The sequence below is a fragment of the Hirundo rustica genome, chromosome 13 (genome assembly GCF_015227805.2).
Source record: "Hirundo rustica isolate bHirRus1 chromosome 13, bHirRus1.pri.v3, whole genome shotgun sequence".
NCBI classification, from domain to species: Eukaryota; Metazoa; Chordata; class Aves; order Passeriformes; family Hirundinidae; genus Hirundo; species Hirundo rustica.
In genome coordinates this window covers 10,338,698-10,362,318 of record NC_053462.1, presented here as the reverse complement: position 1 = coordinate 10,362,318, position 23,621 = coordinate 10,338,698, and the positions used below count along the sequence as shown (strand labels likewise).

Sequence of the window (23,621 nt, the reverse complement as noted above, 5' to 3'; positions counted from 1 at the left end):
ACGTGAAGCAGCAATGATCCTCTCTGTGGATTTCCTGCCCTTCAGATCAGAGCAGGTTACACTAAGCAGAATGATGTTCCCCCGTGGATATCACCCGAGACCACTGAGCTGGGAAAATTCATCTTTTCCCTCCTGTGTTTTCCTTTCTCCCTTATGATATGCATAAACACTGGGACTTAGTCTTGTCTCTCCAGAATTCCTCCAAGTCCTCCACCTGGATTGTTCTCAGTTTGAAAGAACAGCCTTATAGATTGCCTCTTGTTCCAGTTTTAGGACCTGAAAACACATCGTGACCTCTCTCTGGCAGCACAATCTTTGACACTACTCAGTGTTGAACCCTTACCCATCCTCATTTGCTCTACAGGCAGCCCTGAAAAGAGAGGTAGGACTTGTGGACTAAGCACCAGAAAGAAATTATTTCCCACACAATATATTCTTGCCTATTTTTGCCATACCCTAGGCTCCTGCTTGGGGCCAGCCCTGCTGGAGACAGAATGCCAGGCTAGGCAGACCCTGTGACACCTGACAGCAGCTTTGCTGTTCTCACAGGAGAGAACTGACTGCCAGGGCAGCTTTGACTCTCTGCCCCAGGTACTCTAATGCAGCACAACCACTTACATAGTTCTAGAAAGTTTTAACATTGTTCCCAGAGCACGCTGTCTACAGAACAGTGTGAAACCTTTCCTAGCTTCTGCTGCAATTCGATACTTGAGAAGGAACTGTTTTATAGATGAGAAAAGATGCCCTGACACACACATATCAGATTAATGTACTGAAATAAAAAAACCCAAATTGATAAAAAGGCATTGAGAGAAGTGCAAAAAACTACAATATGCAGATTCATCTGTTTTATCGCATATTGCTCTGGAAACGTTAGAAAAAACAAGCCGCCCACTTTAACAGGAATTTATGAACATCTCTTGGCTGTACTGTAAATGATCCCATAAAGGGGAATAAGCTAAGAAGGAACAGGCATCAAGAACAGGACCAACTCAAAATGAGCCCAAAGCTCTCAAAAACTGATTTTAGCTCATTGCAAATGATTAATATACTAATATATATGGACATCTGTTCAAAGAAACAGAGGGTAGCTAGCTACACTTACGTTTTTAATTTGGAACAGCAGATAAGGAACAGTATTTTTAACAACATTTTCAGAGCTAAACTGTATAATAAATATTTCATGTAACATACCCTACACTTTAGCTCAAAGGTGACGGTTTCTTTGGGTTGATCTGTTCTGTGCAGCAGAGAATAAACAGCAGGTCCTGTTCGGAATTAAAATAAAATAGCTGATAATGGATTACAGGTAGGGTAAATATTGCTGGTGATAAATAAGGTTTTGTTATAGCTACGCTACACTCAGAGGGGTTTTGTTACGGACAACAAGGAATAGAATATTTGCTCACAGGAAACAGAATGAATAGAAAAGGTTCATTTCATTGTTTGCTGCCAACATCTGCTGTCACAACCGTGAGAAACTCTCCACTTGGATGTGAACGTTGCCACTATCACTGCTCAAACATTGCCACTCTTATCATTATTAAGAAATCATAGAGATTATACTGTTGTTAAATTTGTGGGATGTGAGGACACAAACACTATTTTGATCACAAAATAATTAATTGGAGCAATGCCTAAGCAGCATATTTCCCTTGGCTAACTGGTTCCTCAATCTGCTAGTGACATAATGGATAGTTCCTGAAAAAAATCCCTAAAATACAGCAATTTCCAGTTAACCACTGCACAAGGTTTGCGTCAAGTCTTAGCACTAGCATGATGATGTCCTTGAAAATAATTCTTCTAAAACCCACCACAGATTTCCCATTTTTATCTTCTGATTATTTTTAGACTGAATTTGCCAATCAAAATCAAATTTATCAAATATATAACAATACGAAGATATTTAGAATTTTTCCTAACTGCCTAATCTATAAACCCAAGTCAAATTTTGACCAGTTTGACAAAGTTTTGTACAGTACAATGCAATCCTTTCCCCAATCCTCTCTCCTACCATTTAAGGCCATTCTATACCCAAAACTGATTTTTTCATGTTTTTCCAGATGCCTAACACAGAACAGCTTTGACCCTCTCATTCACGCACAAACCAACTGAATTGATTTTACACTATATATATGTGGAAAAGATATTTAATTGTAAAATAGAAAAAGTAGGCCAGAGTACAGTTTTAAGGGTAATTCTTCCGTGTACAGTATAGATAAACCAGACTTTTTGCTTAAGTTTATATAAACAATTCCATAAAAGCAGTGAACATGGAACAACAAAGCAAAGCACAAAGAGTTTTATCTTACAAAAAATGGATCTGCACAGTAGTTCAAAATTTAATGTAACACAGCACTGAACAATCTTAAGGCAGCTCAGTCTAAGCACAGGACTAGAAGCCAGGAACTCCTGAGATCCATTCCCAGGTGACCACAGGTTCACGTGGTGTTAAGCCAGTCATTTAACACACCCTCGCGTTGCACTTAAACCAGTTATAAAATTGAGACAATAACACTCACTTACCTGCCTCAGGCAGTGCAGTAAGGATTCTTTAAAAAGTTTTACAATGCTCTGAAGATGTAACGTGCCATATAAATTTTAAGCGTAATAGATCACTGCACAGACGCACACAAACACAGTATCACAGTGAGGAACAATGATGCTGGGTAGGAAGAGCATCACTACAACATAAAAAAATTGCTTGTCCAATTGTGTAATTAAAATGCAAAAGTCCGTTAAAAAAATGTATCACTGAAGTAATTTCAAGGCTATTGGGGAAGAGAGATCAATAGGGATATTCTAAAATAGCTACTATCTGTGTTCCAGTGGAGACGTTCTTTCCTATTCATTACTGAACTTTGAAATGTTTGTACAGGAAAATTGTAAGACACATGAAATGAAGTTTCAACGCCTCCACTACCAAATTTTGCCTCTCAATATGTAAATTAGGATACTTTTGTTCTTCTTAATTACAAATTACATTCTTCCAAGAAATATACCATCCACAATAAAACTGGCTGCTAGCTTACTTCAAATGACCTATAGGCTAAACATTTTTCTCATAATTTTTCTCATCTTTGCTGAAAAATACCTATGCAAGATGTATGTGTAGAAATTATAAAAACATGCAGCATATGTACAAACTGAAAAGTTTAAAAAATATTAGCTTCATATACATGTAAATCTACTTGGATATATCTGAAATTAAATATAAAAATTTCACCACCTAAAATAAAAAAAAAACCAACCAAAAATGGTTTTCAGAGAATCTGAGACAACTACTTAAAGCTGTACAAAGATTTCCACCTGGAAATGTCTTATTCAGAGAAGTTGAGTTGTTATCATGTAGAAATAACTGTTAATTAATTTTGTCACATAATCAAATTTCAAATTGTCAGCTTAAATCAACATCACCCTTAAAACTGTTCTGTTTTTCAGAAGTTAGATTCATACTAAAATCAAAAATTTCACAAAAACATTGGCTTTTCATGTTTCTGGATCCCTTCAAAAAGATTTATCAACTCATTTTGAAACTGTAAAAAAACCAACTATTTACAGTATTTAATTTTAAATACTTTTCACAATTTCTAAATTCAGAGTTTTTATGTTACAAGAAATTAATCAGAGCTCACGGCTTAAGTCCAGTTATCAACTTGTAGCATCTTCTCTATCATGAAATCCCATGGCTGTACCTATATACTGTACAGTTCAAGATTGTACTGCAGGTTTTTGAAAGTAACAGGCTTTGCAGTGTGTTCATTTTTTATTAAACAGCTTCTTTATTAGTCTGGAGGCGGTTCATTGCCTCTAACTTCTGCCGATAGGCCTCTGCTTCTTGTTCCTTCTTTAGAAGCTGCTGACGATATTTTTGTGCTTCTCTGTTTGCCTCATCCAGCTGTTTCTGAAGAGTTTCTCTTTCCTATTAGAAACAGAACCAGCAATATTTTGTCAAATAAGTATCAAACACAAGCTAAAATGGCAAATACTTTCCTTTACATGCAGTTCAAGTGTTAGGGTATCATGGAGAAGCTGTTCAGTTCTTACTCGGGCAAACCTGTATGAATGCTGCTGTGCAAATTAGACTCCAATTATCAACCAGCCAACTCCCCACACGGGGGTGAAGTGTGGAGACAGTAAACCCGAGTGCACTGAGCTGCAAAGGTACCACGCAAGTCTTCACCAAAAAAGAGCTAATGAAAAAAGCGGAAGCGTGGTGATTAAATACTAACAGAATATATTAACGTTTCTCCAATCATTCAATCTTACAGGCTTGGCACTTGCTGTTGTATTTTTAATCAGACAGTAAAAGTGACCAACTGTTACCTAAAAGCCATCTGCACTGGAGAGTGTCAGCTGCCCCCTGACCAAAGCATAAACCTCATTGTTTCTTTCTAAACAGGGATTGATACTCTGCAATCCAGAGGTCTAATTACACTCCCAAGGACACCGTACCTTCACGAATTAACAGACAATTAGCCAGATAACCTTTTTGCCTTTTAAAAGCAGCTAGTAAAGAAATCCTTAAGTAACTGCAGAAATCCTGCATACAAGTTTGTTGGGAGTGGATATAAAACGGTTTCCAAGCAAAATGGTATGGGAAATGCCACTTCCTCTGAAGCTGCCTTAGGAACTAAGGAGAATGCATTTCCATCCCCAGTGATGTAGATACTGTCGTTTTGTCTGATGTTGCTCTGAGCCCAATTGAAAAAGCAATTTGCTGGGGAAATAGTTTTGTTTTGATCAAATATTCAACCAAATACCATTTGATTAAAGTGCATCATACTTTTATGACTAAGGTAGTATTGGATTTAAAATCATTCTTTCCACTGTAGTTGTTCAGTAAGAACAGTATGGAAGGTTGCCAGAGAAACAAATCATCTCCCAGAAAAATGACTTATCAAAAAACTGAGATCCAGTGAAAACAAGCTGTCTTTTCACCACATTCCCATCTCAGCAGTTCAGTATCACATTCCCATTGAATACCTCTAACAGTTATCAGAAGTTTCAGCCTACCACACTCCCATAAGAGCATCCCTGTTCTTCATCTCTGATGCACTCACATATTTTCATGGTCAGAAAAATACAAAATACTCTGCCTCCCTTCTACTTGCTACTGCTCTCAGTACTTGTCACAGTCACATTTAGCAGTCACATGTCAGCTGAATGTGCTGAAATATAATGACAGAGGTGGTCAGATCATTGCTAACAGCAGCACCTGAACAGCAAAAACAACAGGTGAAGAAGATGTTATTAACAGATTATAAAGAGACTAGCTAGAACACAGAACAAACTCCAGTAAGTGCAACTTGATTTTCCAAGGGCCTTTAAGAGCTGAAGGCAGCATGCTAGGGTTGGTTTCATTTGGAGCATACGCCAATAAAATGAGAGCTCATCTGATTTTGCTTACTTATTTGGAAAGGAAGTTCAGCTTCCACCTCTGAAAATTTGGATTCTGCTTTTAAGGCAACTTTATGGATGGTCAGCCTATGTAGCAACTAGCCTGACAGATGCCAAATGAACAGCAGAGCCTTCACGTCAGAGGACCTGCAACACACCAACAATCCTCCAGCACCAGCCCAGCAAAAAGGTACTCCTACCTCCAAAATTATCACTGTAGTATGAGGGGACCAACAGCTTATGTAAAACAGCCTCATGGATTAGAGCCTTGGTGAACAGCGCTATGAGACAATTCCCAGGGAATTAGTCAAAACAGTTGATCCTTCCACATGTAGAAAGCAGCCTTTCCTTTTTAAGGGTTGGGATGTATGGAGCTGGGCATTATCTATGCCATGAACTGGTCCCATAAAAACCATCAAAAACCTAATACTATCAAGAAGCAAAGCTGCTCTATCTAATGGCCTGCACAGAAATACGAACCATTGGTAGTTCACTGGCAAGAAGTCCTGCGGTGCATTACAAACAGCAAGGGGCTATCACTGCTATGGAATGTGTGCAAACATTTGGGGATGGAATCACTGCTGTGGAGTGTGCACACTGCAAACATCTGGAGGTGGGGAGGTTCTTGAACAACACTTCAGGAGTATTTCCCACAGAAGAGAGAACTAGAGCTGCGTACCCAAAAGTAGTACAGCACGTTAAGGAAAAGGCAAGGAAAAAACCCAAGTTTCCATGGCATGGCCAGAAGATAAAAGCAGCATCTACAAGACAGACTAGCAATTCAAAGCACGTAGATTAGTCCAGCAGCTAACAGGTGTAGGTTTTAGACTGTCACAGTCCCAACAAACAGAATGAGTTAAGGAGATGAAGCCAGCTTTTCTGTGTGACTAGGCAGCAGGAAGAACCCAATGCTTCTGGAGGAACAACACATCTACTGTGGATTCAGCGGTCAAAACTGGTTCTTTAACTTTGACATCTAGAATAGGGAGGACCGTATCTCATCTACCAATTTAATCAAAACCAGAAAGTGTTCTTGGGACATTCTTCAGAACACAACCAGAAGTGTTCTAGAGATCTGGAGTCCTTTTGTATCACCTACCCAGATAAAAATTAAATTAGAGAATGCTCAGTGCTCCAAAGAAATCTTCCATTTTACCAGGGAATTTTCTTCATTACGTGTAACTTCCCATTGACAATAGAACACCTATAACTAAAATAACCAACCACTCTTAAACAACACAAAGACACAGGATATGAATCCGAGAATATAATTAGTTTACAATTATGATTATTTTTTAGTCTAATCAAATGATTGTCTTGGTTCTAATGTGAGTTACCTTTCAAACATGCAACATGGGAGAAACAGTCAAATTAAAGAATGAAAATAAAGATCACTATATGTTAATGAATTATGCATGGAAATGAAAAACAGAGTATCTGTGTGACAGGGTTTTTTTGCTGCCATCCCATGTTTAAAATATCAAACTGCTCAGGAAAACTGCTGTCACTCTTCAAAATAAGCTAAAATGTTTTAACTTAACAGCCCCAGAATAGAAAATTTTAAAACATCACTACAACTTTAGTTGTTCCACAATACTTTCACAGGAAAGTTTGCCACCTCACATGGATGGGAGGATTTTCAACTACAAAACTTTCAAACTACAGTAAACTGTTCACACGCTATGAAGTTAAAACAGCTGAAAAAGTATTCAGCCTTGAATCAACTCTTTATAATGAATAGGTGTGAGGCAAAGAAAATAATAAATGTTTTGCGTATTTCCAATTTCTAAAATATTTTTTAAATATTTTAATGAGGGGAGGGATCCCAATCTCTCTAAATTCAAATGTCTACCAGAGTCTGTGATGAAGAAATTTGAAGTGAACCAACTTTGTGTGCACTTCTTTAATGCCACTGCTACTAAAGTAAGGTAGCACCATACCCCTGTGAACCACAACAAGGCCCCTAAAGTCAGCTGGCCTTCACATGGAGGCAGAGGTCTGCATGTCAATTTCCAGTTGTACAGGCAGAGGCAAGAAAGTCATCAAAACTTTCACTTAAAAGTAACAGATCATGAAACTCATCTAAACCAACTTCTTTCAATATTTGAGAAATATATTTAACATATATAAATAAAACTGGTAATCCCCTTAAAAGAATTATTGGTATTGTTATACCAATTATCTGTAATTAGGAACAGGTCAATTTATCCATTAACCAATCTGGATTTTTTAGAAATTCATTTAACAGAATTACTAAAATACTTAAGGAAATGTAATTTCCTTTATGAATAATTCAAGCAGATTTTTTAAAGTGTAAACAAAAGAAATGCTTTTATTGTAACAGTCATACATTTTTAAAAATGCAGCAAGAAAATTTCAACTGTCAGGATAATCTGTAATGACCACAAAGCTGCAAAGGCCAAAATTATTTGACGCAACAACTTAGGGACACGGAAGGTAAATGATGAGAGGTGGAAATTATTGTTATTAGACATGGATAACACATAGCACATACTATACAACAAAACGTATTCAATTAGGCACAATTTGGTAATATGAACAGAAGCAGGACAATACAACCTTCGATAAATGAAGTATCATGGAGTTGACAAAATGAAAACTTACAGTCTAGTCAAAGTAGACAGCAATTTTCATAAACTTTTGACCAAAACTGGTCAGCACAGTTAAAAGCAACAGGAAAAGGAATGAGATGGTGGACCTTTTGTGGATAGCATAAAAAAAGCTACAATTTTAAACTGAACAGCTACATCCATTTGTCATATAAAAAGGAAAGCACTCTCAACATTGTTAGGTCTTTTGCAGTATAGTTTTAAAAAACCCAATGGTGCAAAGTTGTGTAATAATAAACTGCTTCGGAATTTAAAAAAAAGGCGGGGGACACCACACAGATAAAAATTAACAAACACAGAATCTTACTGTTTTACACTTCCATCAGCAGTTATCTAGATACCATGAATGGAAAGGAAACATTGCTAAAAATGATCTCACAATCAGAAGCATGTGGCTGTAACAGAAAGATGAGAGTACGGTGCTCTCATTCACTCTTAGCGGAAAGAGTCAAGTCACTCGATAACGTATCAGCAGCCAGTTTTAAAAAACAGCTAGTGATCTTCAAGGAAAAACAAAAAAACCAGTTCTCATATACTTACACTAGGTGTCACTTTTACATGCATGACCACAGGATCATGCAGAGAGCCCTCCTATTTTCTTTTTACAACAACTTTGTAAAAGATGAATTTCAGTTACAGGAGAGACTGAACACGTTAAAACGTTTCATACACTTCATTCTGTGCTAACACAGAAACTAACCTCCTGAACAATACAAAAACCACAACCAGAAACTCAGTCCTGAACACTGTTCAACACAGATCATGTAATATACTCCTTACTTCTATTTCTGCAGACTCCACACGATTTTCAACAATCTCAATGCACTGTCTCTTCACTGGCGGTTCTTCACTTATCACAGTTTCTTCAGCAATGTCTGTTGCTGGAACTGTTAACACTGAAAACGTATTTGTTCATGTAAATACATTTACTCTGAAAAATATTTGCACTATATAAAACTTGTATTATTTAAATAATTTTATTAACAGCAAAAAATGCAGATACTTTTGCTTGTGAAAGCACATCTATATAATAAAGTTCACGGTAAGCTCAGTGAAGATCTGCTAAAAATTGTAGTAGCTTATATGCTACTAAAGAACTTTAAAATTCTTCATTATTGAGGTCTACAGTAATTAGCTCTGGAATATCACTGCCATTTTTCACAGAGTAAAGAGACATGGCAGAGAGCTGCAGCACCGTCACCAGTCTGTCAACTCTAACTTCCATAGCAGACCGCTTATATAGTGTTTCTTAGATAAATACAAAATACAAATCTTGCTTTTGTTTTAATACACCTTAAGTAATCTAAAAATCCAGCAGTTATTAGCCATGAGTAAGAAAAGCAGGTTTCTCAGTAAAGTCATATTCCAATTCCTCACACAGCCATCTGACAAATGTGACTGTCACCTCAGTTACCACCATCTACACCCACTCACTCATAATGATAACAAGGTGTACTAGTTCAGGCAGACTGTGAACCAAATAATTTGCCTCCTGTGTACAACTCCTCAAGCTTCACACTGGGAGTCCTCACAAAGAAGGGAGAGGAGGGATCATTTTTATCTAAATAGTGGCAAATCATCTTTAAAAGAAACCACCCAAAGCATACACATCACAAAAATATGATTTATCACACTAGCAGTTTCTACGAAGTACATATGACCCCCCAAAAATGTTATGTCACTCTGGCTTCACTAATTCTGTCAGTGCAACTCTAAAACTTCAGGCATGTAAGACCAGACCATTTGTCAGGTCAGTGTACTGACACTCCATGGGACTTGCACAGATTGCTTCAGGCATCAGGTTTCTAAATCCAAGCCTCACCTCCCCACAGTACTTCAGCAAAGCCACAGCTTAAGAATAAGAAGAAGGTTTTTATTTTACTCCATGTTCTAGTTTTTGTAAGGAGTTTGCAAAAATCAAACTTACTGAAGGCAAATCAAGTAGTTATCACTTTTCTCTTAAATGTCCCATGTCTCCTCCATAGTTCAGTAACTCTTCTATTCTCTCTCCTAAAGCAGTGACTCAGCTGATGAGTTAAGCCACTGAACTGCGGAGGCTTGTGTCTGAGCCTTCTCCAATAAAAGAATTCACAGATGTACACAAAATGGTCCAAGCTATTTGCACCTAAAAAGTCATTATTATTACTGTAGCTAAAACAGTTCCTCAAGCTGGAATCATGCAAGTGTGCACTCACCTTGCTGCCCATCTGGCATGGTCACAATGATGGGTTGCCCTATGCCACTGGTTGGAATGGAATGCAGGTTACCCAGCTGAATGCCGTCCGTAACTATGGTAATAACCTGCTGACCTCCAGAACTGACCACTTGCTGAATGGCCCCATCCACAGATTCTGCAGTCACAACTTCTTCTGTGGCCACAACTAGCAACAGATTGGTAAAGGAATTAAGTCAATTTATAAATGAAGCTTTCATGATTTCAAATGCATTTTGGTACCACTGAGAAAAAATTTCTTCCGTGGCTTTCCAAATTTGAACCCCCGACAAATACTTTACTATGAATTATATTCTAAATAGAGTCTTTTCATCAGGCCAACATAAAGCACTCACATTTTGACAATACATGCAATACCACCCCTGCTCTATATAATAATATTGCTATACCCCACTTAAAATTGATGCTTTGGGTTCAGTGTTAACAGGCCAGCAAGAACAGCAGCTTCCTTTTTAAGAACACAAGAAACTTTTGCATTGTACACAAGCTGGAGTAAGTTACACTAATAGCAGAATAAAAAAAAAAATTAACTTGAAAGAAATACTACCTTGAAGCTACTTCTCAACCAATGCCTTGCCACTGTACCTCAGGACCCAGCCCAGACTTCTCTACTTAATATAATGGTCTTCAAAATGGTAACAGACTCAAGGACCCCTAGAGAATCTTGAGGTTTTGTCTGTACTCCATGATTACTTCAAACACAACAATTTTATTTCTAATACAAAGTATAAAACAAGACTAAAGGAAAAGTTCTGCAGAGCTGACATTTTTACACCCTTGAAGAAAGATAAAGCTTAAGAAGTAAAACAAACCTTGTATGTATATAATTTCATAGGTAAAAGTGAAAAATTCCAGTTCAACTATCCATTTCAAATTCATGATTCAATAATCAGTAAAGGCAGTGAACTCTCTCAGTTCTGTATCACTTCTACAAATGAAGGTAGGACAGAACTGTAGCACACACCTCAGCTTGCACTGTATGCTGCAAATGGGATATTGTGCTACCATCCTTCCTTTTTTAAAACAAAATGCTGAGACAAAGAGCAAGATCACTGGTAGCACAATCAAGGAAATTCAAGAACACTAGCTCTGTATTTTATTTTCAATTTATCAGGGTAAAAGCAAATCCTTTGATTTAAATAACAGACATTAGAGTGCTCTCTATCTACAGAGAGGAAATTAAAACCCTATAGGACTGTGTTGTGATGTTCAAGATGACAGAAGGTAGATAAAACTCTGAAGCTTTCATCTTTTAAGTTAATTACAATTTAAAATACACAGAAAAATCACTCCGTAGTTGAAATAATGACTGCAGATACTGTCTTCTGAAGATCTTTATGTTTAGAGATTACTGTCCTATAACACTGCTTAAATATTCACAGTGTGTTTATTCAGGAAACCAAAACAGCAACTCCCACATGAATAAGTGTGTTGTATTGAACTTGAATTGGCTTCCAAGTACAGGCTCAGCAGTAAGAAAGACCACTGTCACAAAAAAATCCAAATTGCAAGTTCCAGTGCTAGGTGCTGTGGCAAACAGCTCTGATCTTTCACTGTCAAACTCAGTGTTGGGTTTTAGTTCTGGAAGGAAACATTGCTAGGACTTATTCAAACCTTGAAAGAAAAGGCAAGATTTTGTCTAAAAAGAAGCTATTCTATATAAAGATTGCCCCATAAATATGGTCATTATTCCTTCCTTGCTCTCCTTCAGTATCTATACGCATATAATCATTATTTACCACACTCCTCCATGTGCTGAAGAAAACTTCAAGTTATGTACTTTAAATTTATTAAATTAGTTAAAATGACTTAGCTTTCTAACCTGGTGTTTCTGAAGAATTAGACAGTGGAGCTGATGCTTCTGCTAAAGCTGCCAACGTAGCTAATACTGATGTTGATGAATTTCCAAACTGTACAGCAGACACTCCCGTTTCATCTAGAAGGATGAAAAAAAATTAGCTGATAAATTTTAAACCAGCAAAGTCTCTCTATTTTTATTGCACTGAAATTTCTAGTACACACTCCATTTTCAGCAGCATTCCACTGAACCAAGGTGCTATTCTGAAGTAGTTTGTTACGCAAATAGAACTTCTGATAATTTATGTCTGTGAAGGTTGTTGTTTTAGGTATGTACATATTTACAACACACAAAAAACACTGATGAGGAATATGGTAACTATTCTTACCACTGTTTTTCCTCAAACCTTTTCATTAAATGGTGAAGACCAGTGAAAGTATAAAATCCCAGTAGCTATCCTTTGGACATCTAAATACCTGTTATATTGGATGTATTTGCAGAGGATACCAGACCTGTTAGGTTCACCACCCCTCCAGGTCCAATGATGAACTGCGGTGTGGCTGCGTGTATCGTCACAGTGTCCGGACTCTCGGGATTCGTATTGATTTGGTTCTGCATTGCAATCTGGGACACAAAGGTAACAACATCATTCCCACTGCAGGTATAAAGGAGTTGTTGACTTTGTGTAAGAGCCAGAATTCTTGCAAGCTTCACACAAACAAGAAGGATCTCCCTCATTATGCAATATACATACACCGTGTCCTGCCTCCAAGTACATAAGAAACTTTTTTTTTGGTTGAAATCCAAAGACAGAAAGTCTGTTGGAGTGAAAGAGTTTAACAACACACCACTACTCCCTACCAGGTATTGTAAACAAAGAGGACAAGGCCCTTTTGCAGATGTGTAAGCTCACTTATCTAAAAGAGAACTCTGAAGAACCAAGACTGCTGGGGCAGATTCATGTCATGAAAAGCTGCTCTGACAGCTTTGCAATTGCCATGAAATGTTTTTGTCTATCTCTTTTAGTCTTTCTATGAATTATTACTAACTTCTGTTTACTACACCCTTTCTGCAATCAGAAGAAGGCTAAAGGAACACACTGGAAGTTCAGACATTTAAAGACACAGGGAGACTACACATTTATACAGTAGCATAATGGTATTTTTCATTTGCTTTGCATTCTCGGTAAGACTTAATACTTAATTTGCCTTTAACAACACTATTGAACAGTGAGCAGACATTTCCATGGAATTATCTATTACAATCAAATCTCTAACAATTCAATCTTAGCTTTTCTAATTCTGGAACAATTGGCATCTCTTCTCTCCTGTCAGAACGCCAGCTGTTAGGAAATTAATATCCATAGATGAAGCTAACTGAACACTAGGGGATAATCAAAATATACTGCCACAGAAGGGAATAATTTTTTTACACCTTAGTTGCAAAGAGTCCACCTACCTCTGTGTATTACATGACTCAAATTTAAGAAAATAAAGAATACTTATCCTTGACTTTGTAAGTGGTGAAAATGTTCTTTGACCAAGTAATGTTTACTAACATTAATCTAATTTCATACAATGAACTAGACTGGAGTTTGGCATTATCAATATATGGTGTCAGAGCTGCGACAGTAAAAGCTTCATTTATGATATGCGTAATCAAGTACTTTGCTGTAAGTTCCCTTAATGAGGAATTAAAAGTTACCTGTAATATTTCTGCAATGTCTTCATTTCCATTGTCTACTGCAATATCTAATGCCGTTTTGCAAAATTTACTCTGAGCGTGAACATCTGCTCCATACTTTATCAAGAGTTCTACAACTTCTTGGTGGTGATGTTCAGTAGCCCAGTGAAGTGCAGTCATTTTGAGCATGTCCTTCGCGTTGACATCAGCGCCATGCTACAAACAAGATCATTGCATAAATTATATCATTAGAAATATCTGAATTAAATAATGCTGGTCACAGAATGAAGCCCAAAATTGTTCTTCTCTGTGAGGAATGACATGTTATCTTACATTTACATATTCATTAAAAGTAATCCAATTCATCTATCAAACATATTATTTACCTCAAAAGGATTACAGATTCCCTAAAGCACATCTTACTACTAAAATCTATTACTAAACACAGTATCAGATTAGGGAGTATTCTTACTTTGAAACAGCAGTAAATAATTCACCTAAAATCATGATGGTTTTAATGTAAAATAAATTACAGTTCAATTGGAAAACAAAGTTCCTAACGCACACAGTTTAACTATTCATATAATTTCAATGTTGGTTTCATGAATAAAAGCAAATCGCAAATATCTGATCATAAACCATTACAATAACTCCATTTCAGACTTGTTTCAGCAGTTCTTACCTTAAGTAAGACCTCTACTATGCTGGCATGGCCTTCTGATGCTGCCATGTGTAATGGAGTTCTGTCCACTTTGGTTCTGGCATCCCGACTCACACCTGCTCGCAGCAACACTTCTGTGGTGGAGTAGTGTCCATACTGTGCTGCTAGATGAAGTGGAGATGTTCCCAGCTGTAATGGAACACAAAACATGCAGATCTAACAGATGTCAGTATGAAGCATTTCTTACTCTGAAGCTACCAAAACCAGGTGTCAAGCCACCACTTCAAAACCATTTTCCCTTGCAGTCTCAAGGAAAGAAGCTGTTGGGGCTTTTACAAAATATGAACAGGGGAGGAAAGTTTGGTGTTGTTTTCTTTTTACTCCGTTTTTTCTGTCTTTTTTGAGGCATAACATTTCAAGGGGCCTAACCCCATTTTTTAGTGTTGGTCAACAGGGACCTTTAAAAGTCAATTAAGTCAAATCTCCTGCTCAAAACAGAGTTAATTTCAAAGTTAGGTCACTAAGCAGATTAAGGCTCTTAAGAGCTTGTAAATACCCTAGGAATTTTGGATACCTGACCTCTCTCCACAACCTATTCAAAAATCAGCACCTTCAAAAGACAACTCAGCACTCCTATATCAGGGAACTCTCAGCTGCACGTATTAGGCAGTTAGGACTGTTTTCATCATTCATACCTCTTACTATACCAAATGCATAAACACAACAACCAGGAGGATGACTGCTGCTTTTTCCCATTAATCAAAGCTCATCTTGAAAGTCACCAGAATGAGCTCATTCACAGTCTGTTACTAAAATCAGTAGGAGATCATATGAAGAAACAGACAATTTTTATTTTGAATTAGACATCAGATGATGTGATTGCAGAATTCCAAGAAGAACTGTAATATAAATACTAAATTGTAAGAATCATATTTCTTTCTTCAGGGGAGAAAAGTAAGATGATTTACTTTCTCCAATGTAAAAGTTTTGATTACCCAGTCTGTGGTAAAAGGTGCTCCATTTGCCATCAAAATGCGAACTTCATCATCTTGACCTGCTCGTGCAGCTTCTAAAAGTTTCTTTCCCAAATCTACTAGTGACATCTAGTGAAGAACATAAAGGAATAGGAAGACAAAATAATAACATTATCACTATTTTAAATACATACACATTGCCCTTCATTTTTTAAAATTATTATTTCTGAACTACTCTGAAAAGTTCAGAAACTGGAGTTGTTATTTTAGCCATGAGAGCAAACTTTATTGATTGCAATAAGCAGTTTGATTTTAGAATTACTTCTGCCAGCCAAACAGAACAGATGCTGACACAAAGACTTCAGTATTGCAATGCTGTAACCACCATAGCTGTAAAGTTAAACAGAATTTAAACTGAATTGGATGCACATTTCTTATGGCAGACGCTTTCAAAGCTCTCACCTGATACTGCAACCTTCTGCAGCTTTCCAACCTTCCAACAAAGCGGACAGTCCAGTTTTCAAACAGGACCACATCACGGCCCCTGTGTCACGCACCCAAGGGTACTACAACCAAAGGCACTCATCCAAAACGCCTACATGTATTTAGGAGGTACCACTATGCAAATGTACTGAGATAGGTATGAAACACAACACCTTTCTGACATCTCATTCATCACTATTTTTGTTGACGCTAAAATACAATTTCTGTACTCCCAGATGCAAAATGACACAATAAGCATATTATTGTACTACCTACTACCTACAGATACATGAAATAAAATCTTTGCCTGAAAACCAGTATTACTACTTGCTTTAACTGTCTACAGTTACTAAAACCACGTGAAGTGCAAAGTTTTGAGACATGACTGAGATACTAGCTGAAAAACCTTCACATCATGATTGGATAATGTCCCTTTTACACCAAGGTTCCATATAATGCTTGCGATAATATATGTAAGACAAATTACACCTGTTCCTATTGCATCAAAGATTTGGTATAAACACAACTTTTTTAACTCACTTCTTTTCATACGTGCTATTAAATTTGTTCAGTAAAAAAATAAAACAAACTATAATTAAACCATAACTTATGCTACTTACCAAAATATACTACTACTAACATTTTAGTATACTTATAGCTATGTTTTCCACTACCAGGATGCTAAAAATGGAATTGCTTTCATCAGTTTAGTTTCCAGTCACAAACAAAGTTAAGCCTGTATTACTAGTAACAGCAGTTGTGAGGCCACGCAGCCAATGTCCTACACAAAGTGAAGAGTCTATCAGTCCAGGAAAGAAATCCCATTAAACATACAAATCTATCATGAACACAGTATCTTTAGAAATTTCTCTGTACCTGGCTCAACTGGCACATTGCTCAATAAACTGAAAGCTGTTGACTTTGGAAGAAACTAGAAAGGAGACCAAAATACTGCAAATGCAGTACTGAACACGTATCAGTAGGGCTGTGAACTAGAGTAGATTACCTCTGTCTACAGAACTGACTGCAGGCAGCAATATCCCTGTCACCAAAATACTCCATTTATGTCCACCCCCGTACATGTGAACACATTGATTTGTCTCCAGCCAGAAAAGCAAATAGAAGCAGGAAGGTGACAGGACAGGACAAATACTGACAATGGGAAAAGGAAGGAAAAAAGGAACACAGTCATATGGAGAGGAAGGGACAACTGCTGTCTCTCTTCCAAAAGGAAAAGAGCAAAAGAGAAAATCTAAGAAAGATCCTAAGGAATGGAATAGGAGAAAATCTGTCACACCTGTTAAAGAGAGATACTAAAAGTAACAATACCAAACATAATGCAAGAGATGGTACTCGGCAAATGCAGCAGTGAAAAGAAGGCATAGAGCACTCCCTTTTACTTTTTTCCCCAGTGGGGATTGCAAGTTAAGGAGAAGTACACTCACAGACAAACATCCTTCTTCTGGTGGTCTAATACCACCACATCAAGGCCCTCAGAAGCAAAGGAAGCTGGAACTTAATTCAAAATACTGAGGTTACAACTATCTCAGAAAGACAACTATCAATTTTCCTTATATTTATTTTTGGTTTAAACAGGAGTAGAGCAAAGGCCCTAATAAAATCTCATTTTGGATTTGCAGAATAATTAAGACTGAAGGGGACCTCGAGAGGTCATCTAGCTCAATATCCCAGTCAGAGCTCAGAGCTGGCCCAGGGCTCAGTCCTGTTGAGTTTTGAATGTCTCTATGGATGAACATCCTACCACTTCCTCAGCCTCATTCTAGTGTCCAACCACGCTCATGGAAGAGCTGCCTTCAGTGCACACCCATCTTCCTCCACTAACCAAAGACACACTCATGATAACAAACTTATACCTGATGTCTGTTAAACCAAAATAGGCACATTAAATAAGTCTGTACATTTAACAGCCTATTCAGAACCCACTGCCCACATACAGATGAAATGAACTGCAAAGCTGTTATGAAAACCCTATGCAGCAAAAGTCAAGCCACCCACCAAAAAAAATCAATTATGGTGGCCTATAAAATACCAGTCTCACTCCCAGGAAATGTTAGGGACAAACTTCAGATCAACACCTTTTCAGAGCCTCCCTGAACTCCCTGAATTACTGTGGAGGACACCAGTTCTCTTCTCAATGCAAAACTAAATGGCTTTATGCTACACTGGATAAAAAAATGTTCTAATCAAAGAGAAAAATAACCTTTCATTACTGGATATTCCTTACATTAACCAACACTCTCTTGGTTGATATAAAGTGTTTGTATTTTAAACAAGCACAAAGCATCACACAGGTTGGTATATGCCTCATAATGTAGAATTTTAACCTCAGTTAAAAGAAAAATTAACTAAGTTTCAGTTCTCATTGGGTACTTGGAAGCATGCTTGGGCCATCTAGTGGAAAAAAGAAAAACCCAGCAAAATTCCATTGTTCAACTAAAATAATAAAAATCCCATTATACATCACTAATGCCCCAACAGCGGCAAATGAAGAGGCATTTCCACCAAAAATGATGCATGTTTAGTCACTTTTAACCAACAAATACTAGCACTCACAAAATTTCTGAAGAGTAGTCAACCCAAAGCTGATTTGCACTTGGCAGCCCATTCCAAGGACCGGTACTTTAGGAAACCCCCGAGTAACAATGTACCAAACTTCCCCTATACTCATTCACAGTACTGGGACATAGTGAGAAGGGTCTGCAGAGTCACACTCCATTCCAGAAAACCTTTCCAGATCCCTCAGTAACACTACAATAGTGCAGTGATACTATTGCAAGCAAGATACAATAATACATTTAAAATTGAAATGAGATTTGCTATTTCAAAGAGCACTCTGCTGCTACTCCACAGTGTTAAAATCAACTATGCTGAACGGCGTTAAGAGAGTTCTCTTCACTAACTGTGTCATTTTTATCAAGCTCTGCTAGCATGACAGCTGCGTAACACTTTGCATGAGGACTTTTTCAGAGAATAAAAGCATCGCTGGCTCTGAAATAAAGACTTGAGACTGTTGGGAGTTATTCTTATGGCAATGTGATAATGTTTTCAGACTTCTAAGAGCTCCTACACAATTGTGTGAAGAGAGGGTTTTGTCTACAACTGAGTAAATAGGGAAGAGCCTTCTGCTGGTTTAGACTTCTCCGGATTAATCACCTCCTGAACTTCCACGTTGCTGCAATGTATCCTGCACAACATCATTAGCCAGATGAAACAATTATTTGATAATTATATTAACATCAAATTATTATTGCTATTTTACTTATGTTCAAAAGAAAATTATACTGCTTTTCCACATCCATCTTAGATATAGGTTTTTATGCACTCTATAATAAATTCTATAGCTCACACTGTTACCAGAAGGGTATAGAATAGCACTCAACTGTGTGTGAAATAGGCTCCGTGGGAAGCAAGTGGAGCTAAAAGCCCAGCAACTTGAGATGTCTGGGCTACCACACTGCAGTATACAGACAACAGAGCAGCAGAGTCTGCAGTCCAAACTAAAATTAAATTTGGCTTAAAATGTTGCAGCATCTCTCAGACTGGTGTCCTGCCCCCAGAACCCAGACCTGTTCCTCTTCTATCACTGAGCATCAGCACAACAGGCACAAAACAACGCGGTAGAACATCTGGGAGCATGGAGATCTCCCAGCCCAGCCCAGCCCCAGTTGTGTCCCAAGGTACACTCCTGGAAGGGACATCCCTACTCTAGAGGAGCATGGACTGCAGCGCTGCAATTTATCAAAGGTACCAGAATCAATACACGCCTTATCTCTGATAAGGATTCGCAATCACACAGTTCCGCTAAAGGCTCATTAAACACTTTTCCCTGCTCCAGTGACAGATAGCAGAATTGTACTTGGAAGATGGCTGGAGACCCATCATCCCTCACATCCATTACACCTGGAAAAAGAATGCCCTTTCAGAAGGTCTTGTCGTTTCCACTCCTTAAGAAAAAAAACAATTTAACTTGCTTCACCAGACCTGACCTTCACAAACACTACCACCCTACTGATTTCAACATCTCGCAGTATTGCTAGAAATTCAGAATAGTCATTTCTAGCTAATTTTATGTGACTGTCCATACAAAGGTCAATAATACTTTGAAGAACAGCACAGACTAGTTAACATCTCTTGAACACTTTGGCATCATTTTAACATACACATCAATTAGCAGTGATTACAGCAACTTACATGGGATAAACTCAAAAAGTTCCTGCCTGGTTTCCCATGTGAATTGAACATCTTTTGACAATGATTTCACAAGCCATACTCCAAATCTTAATATAAATATCAAAGACTTAGACTATCCACATTTCTATTGTGATAGTGAAAATTACACCAATATGTTAATTGCAGTCAGCTGTAATTCCAGTGTTTTCAGCTTTCCTCTGACTGTTGTATTTGTAATTAAATTCTCTCTAGTTTGCTTGAACAGCAGCATGACCTTCATGTCAGACATGCATCAGATGAAAAATACCAGAGCTGAGAAAAGCAAACACTGAATAGCTTAGTGGCAAAGACAGGCAGGCCTGTTAATAATGCAGATCTGTGCTCCTGTTGAGCTCACACATTAACTTAAATAAGCATCAATCAACAACGAACTCAATTAAATAACAGAGAGCATAGAAAAGTTTTGTCTTACAAAGGAGAGCACAGATTTGGCCATGATCTGTCACATCTAAAGAGTGTTATTATTCAACAAGGGTGAACCATTGGCACCAAGATTTGGACTGACACTACCAGCAAGCTACACGGTTTTCACAAATAAATTCGGCACTAGATACCAAAAAGGTTCATTTGCAGCAGCTGTGATTGACATGAAGAATCCAAGAGCTTGTGATGTAGCCTTTGAACTGTACTACAGCCTTAGGAGGCTGTCTCAGGTTGATTAAGCTTGAAAATACTATTAAATAAAAATCATCCGCCTCCTACCTACAACATCCATTTTATCACGAGGAATCTTCCTCAACAGTTTCTGTCTGGCACATAGGCCTAAAAAAAAAAAAATCCAACCAGAAAACAAAGTGTTTTCAGCAAAAAAGTGGGTCATGAACAAGTCTCTATTCATTGTATGCTGATCTGCCAAATATACTCTTAACCTTACTCACATGGCACACTTATGTTCTCTCGCAAATATTTGTGTGCATACAAAACTCAGTTACGCAGCAGAGTCGCACTAACAGTTCAGAAGTAATGAATAACTTAAAATAGGCTGAAGAGCTATAGGGTGTGCATTCACAACTTTGAGCACATTTAACTCTACTACGAAGCATTCGCCGTTAATTCAAAACCACTTTAGTAAGCAGGTTAAAGGAAAATGCCTTAAGAACTACCACAGACGACTTCCTACAGGGGATTTCACCGACGTGTCACCACTGTCCCACCAACGGAAACTACTTTGACTATTTGGAGAAAACAGAAAAAAACGACAGTCCGCACTAACATATGGTATCTCACTTTTATGCTCCCACCACACGCTTTATTGAGAGTCCAAAGCAAGAGTTACAGACTCCGGGCGAGGGGCACTACGGAGGGGAAACCGCTCCCTTCCCGCCCGAGCCGCCTCTCCCCAGGGCACCTTTGGCGCCAAGCTCGCACACGCAGCCCCGCCGCCTCGGGGGCCCGGACCGCGGCCCCACCGGTGCCCCCGGCCCACGCGGGGCTCGGGACCCTGCCCACGCGGCCCACACCGCGCTGCCCGGCGGAGAAACCCGCGGGACGAGCCGAGCCCCGCTCTGCCCCTCAGCTCCCGGGTCCCTCGCCGGCCGCGTCGCGCTCGCCCGCGCCCCGCGGGCCGCCCAGGCCGCCGCCGCGGCCCAGCGCGCCGCCCGCGCCCCCCGCGCGGCGGGGTCCCCGGAAGGCCGGCCGGCCGCCCGCTCTCCCCGACAGGAAATCCTGGCTGGGCTGGGCGCTGCGGAGGGAGCCGCGGCGCCGGGTTCCGGGGGAAGTGGAATTATTTTTTACCAGCGAAGAGATCAACTTCCACATCCGGTAACAGGGCCCTATACAAAGGCGCAGACTGACCTGGAAAAGCTTGGCCGGCCCGGGGGGGGTGAGGGAGAGACGGGGCGCGGGGACGGGCCCTTACCGTGCTGCCGGCCCGGCCGCCGCCGCCGCCGCCGCACCGACCCGGGGCTCCGCAGGCCGAGAGCCCCACACGAGAGTCCGCGCCGCGCCCGGCGGAGGGACACGGCGGGCGGAGGGGAGTGGCGCGGCTCCGCGCGGCTCTGCCCCGCCGCGGGCGCGCGGGCGGGCGCGAGGCGGCGCGGGGCGCCCCGGGCGGGCCCGGAGGGGCGCCCGGCACTTACCATGGGCGCGGGAATTACCTTATTAACACAGACATCGAGGGGAAAGGGGCGCGCGGAGGGATACGGCCTCGCCGCCGCACAGCGCGCATGCGCGCCGCCGCGGGGAAAGGCGGGGAAGCGCGCGCTGGAGGGGCCCCGCCATGTTCCGTCCCGCTGCCCGCCCGGCGGGGGCAGGGCCGGCCCCGCGCTCTCGGCGGGCCCGGGTGGCCTCCCTAGAGGCGGCTGATGGAATAAGAACAGGGGTCGCTATCCTGGATTACTCTGCGCCACAGGGTGGCGAAGCTTGCGGTTCCCGCCTCTTGGCTGCTGGGGTTCTTGTGCTCCCAGGTGAGGGTGCGCTGTCTGAGCATAGACTTCGCTGCCTTGCCTGTCTGAGGCAGAGCTTTAGAGACAGTCACGGAATCAATTCGGTTGGAGGAGATCAGAGATCATAAGAGTCCGACGTGTGACCCAACGCCACCGTGTCAGCTTAGACCATGGCACTGAGTGCCAGGTCCGGTCTTTCCTTCAACACCCCCAGGGATGGTGACTCCCCTGCCTCCCTGGGCAGACAGTTCCAATGTCTAATCACCTTCCTTCACGAAGAAATTCTTCATGTCCAACCTAAACCTTCCCTGGTGCAACTCAAAACTATGTCCTCTTCTTGCAATGGTTACCGGGGAGACCAACTCCCTCCCACGCGGGCACAACTTCGTGCCTGCGAGATGTAGAGGAGCAATCAAATCAGCTTTGAGCCTCCTCCGGGCTGAGCCCCCAGCTCCCTCAGCCAGTCCTCACAGGACTTGCATTCCAGGTCCCTTACCAGCTTCATTGCCCTTCTCTGGACCTGCTCCCGTCCCAAAACGTCCTTGAATTAAGGGTCTGAGAACTGGATTCTGTACTCAAGGTGTGGCCTCACCAGTTGCAAATATGGGGGAAGCTTCTCTTTGGGATCATAGAGATAGGACTTGATAGGATGCCAGCTCCAAAATACTCTTGAGTCATTGCAGCTCTTTCAGAGAGCTCTGGCACTTCAGTTCCAGGTTGGTACTGAACCTGACAGCCCAGGTCCTGAAACATTTCTCTCCCAGTTTTATTTCAGCAATGCAAAAGGGTTATGCTCAGATTCTCCCCAAAGCTGTTCCAAGTCATACATCTGCTACTGTGAAACATGGAGATCATAATCATCATCCTTCAGGAAAATATACCAATGACAAAATTCCAGTCTGTTATTTTAGAGATTATAATACCCACTAGATAATCAGAGGAGTACCTGTAATGACATTGTTTACAGAGCCATTATTATTTGCCTTTGACCTACCTAATGCAGCTTTGTACAAAATAGAAATAACAATATTGCAAAGAGTAACCATTTCTTCCTATGTTGTCACCTGTGGACTGGTTTTTCTGGGCGTGCTCAGCCAGAAGACGGCACTAGAGAACAAATCCAA

General features: G+C 40.0%; 1 protein-coding gene across 5 annotated transcripts; it reads right to left on the bottom strand.

Annotated features, from left to right (window-relative positions):
• Positions 1-2,134: 2,134 nt before the first annotated feature.
• GABPB1 (GA binding protein transcription factor subunit beta 1) lies at positions 2,135-22,299 on the bottom strand. Of its 5 annotated transcripts, none has more exons than XM_040077396.2 (9): positions 22,210-22,299; positions 15,401-15,508; positions 14,427-14,594; positions 13,766-13,960; positions 12,574-12,685; positions 12,086-12,199; positions 10,226-10,411; positions 8,811-8,926; positions 2,135-3,922 (listed from the first exon to the last, which is right to left on the bottom strand). In XM_040077396.2, exons 2-9 carry the CDS (start codon positions 15,506-15,508, stop codon positions 3,770-3,772), a joined length of 1,152 nt encoding a protein of 383 aa, XP_039933330.1. In that variant the 5' UTR covers positions 22,210-22,299; the 3' UTR covers positions 2,135-3,769. The 5 variants fall into 5 exon arrangements, with proteins under 5 accessions (XP_039933330.1, XP_039933329.1, XP_039933327.1 ...); XM_040077395.2 differs by lacking the exon at positions 22,210-22,299 and adding an exon at positions 21,972-22,036; XM_040077393.1 differs by having other exon boundaries at positions 2,141-3,922; positions 12,538-12,685.
• Positions 22,300-23,621: the final 1,322 nt, after the last annotated feature.

Coding starts and splice junctions, on each gene's coding strand:
- GABPB1 (XM_040077393.1), bottom strand. CDS start 15,508: ATGTCACTAGTAGATTTGGGAAAGAAACTTTTAGAAGCTGCACGAGCA. Junction 12,686..13,765: donor ACATTGCAGAAATATTACAG/GTAACTTTTAAT, acceptor TTTGTGTCCCAG/ATTGCAATGCAGAACCAAAT. Junction 10,412..12,085: donor TAATTCTTCAGAAACACCAG/GTTAGAAAGCTA, acceptor ATCTGTTGCTAG/TTGTGGCCACAGAAGAAGTT.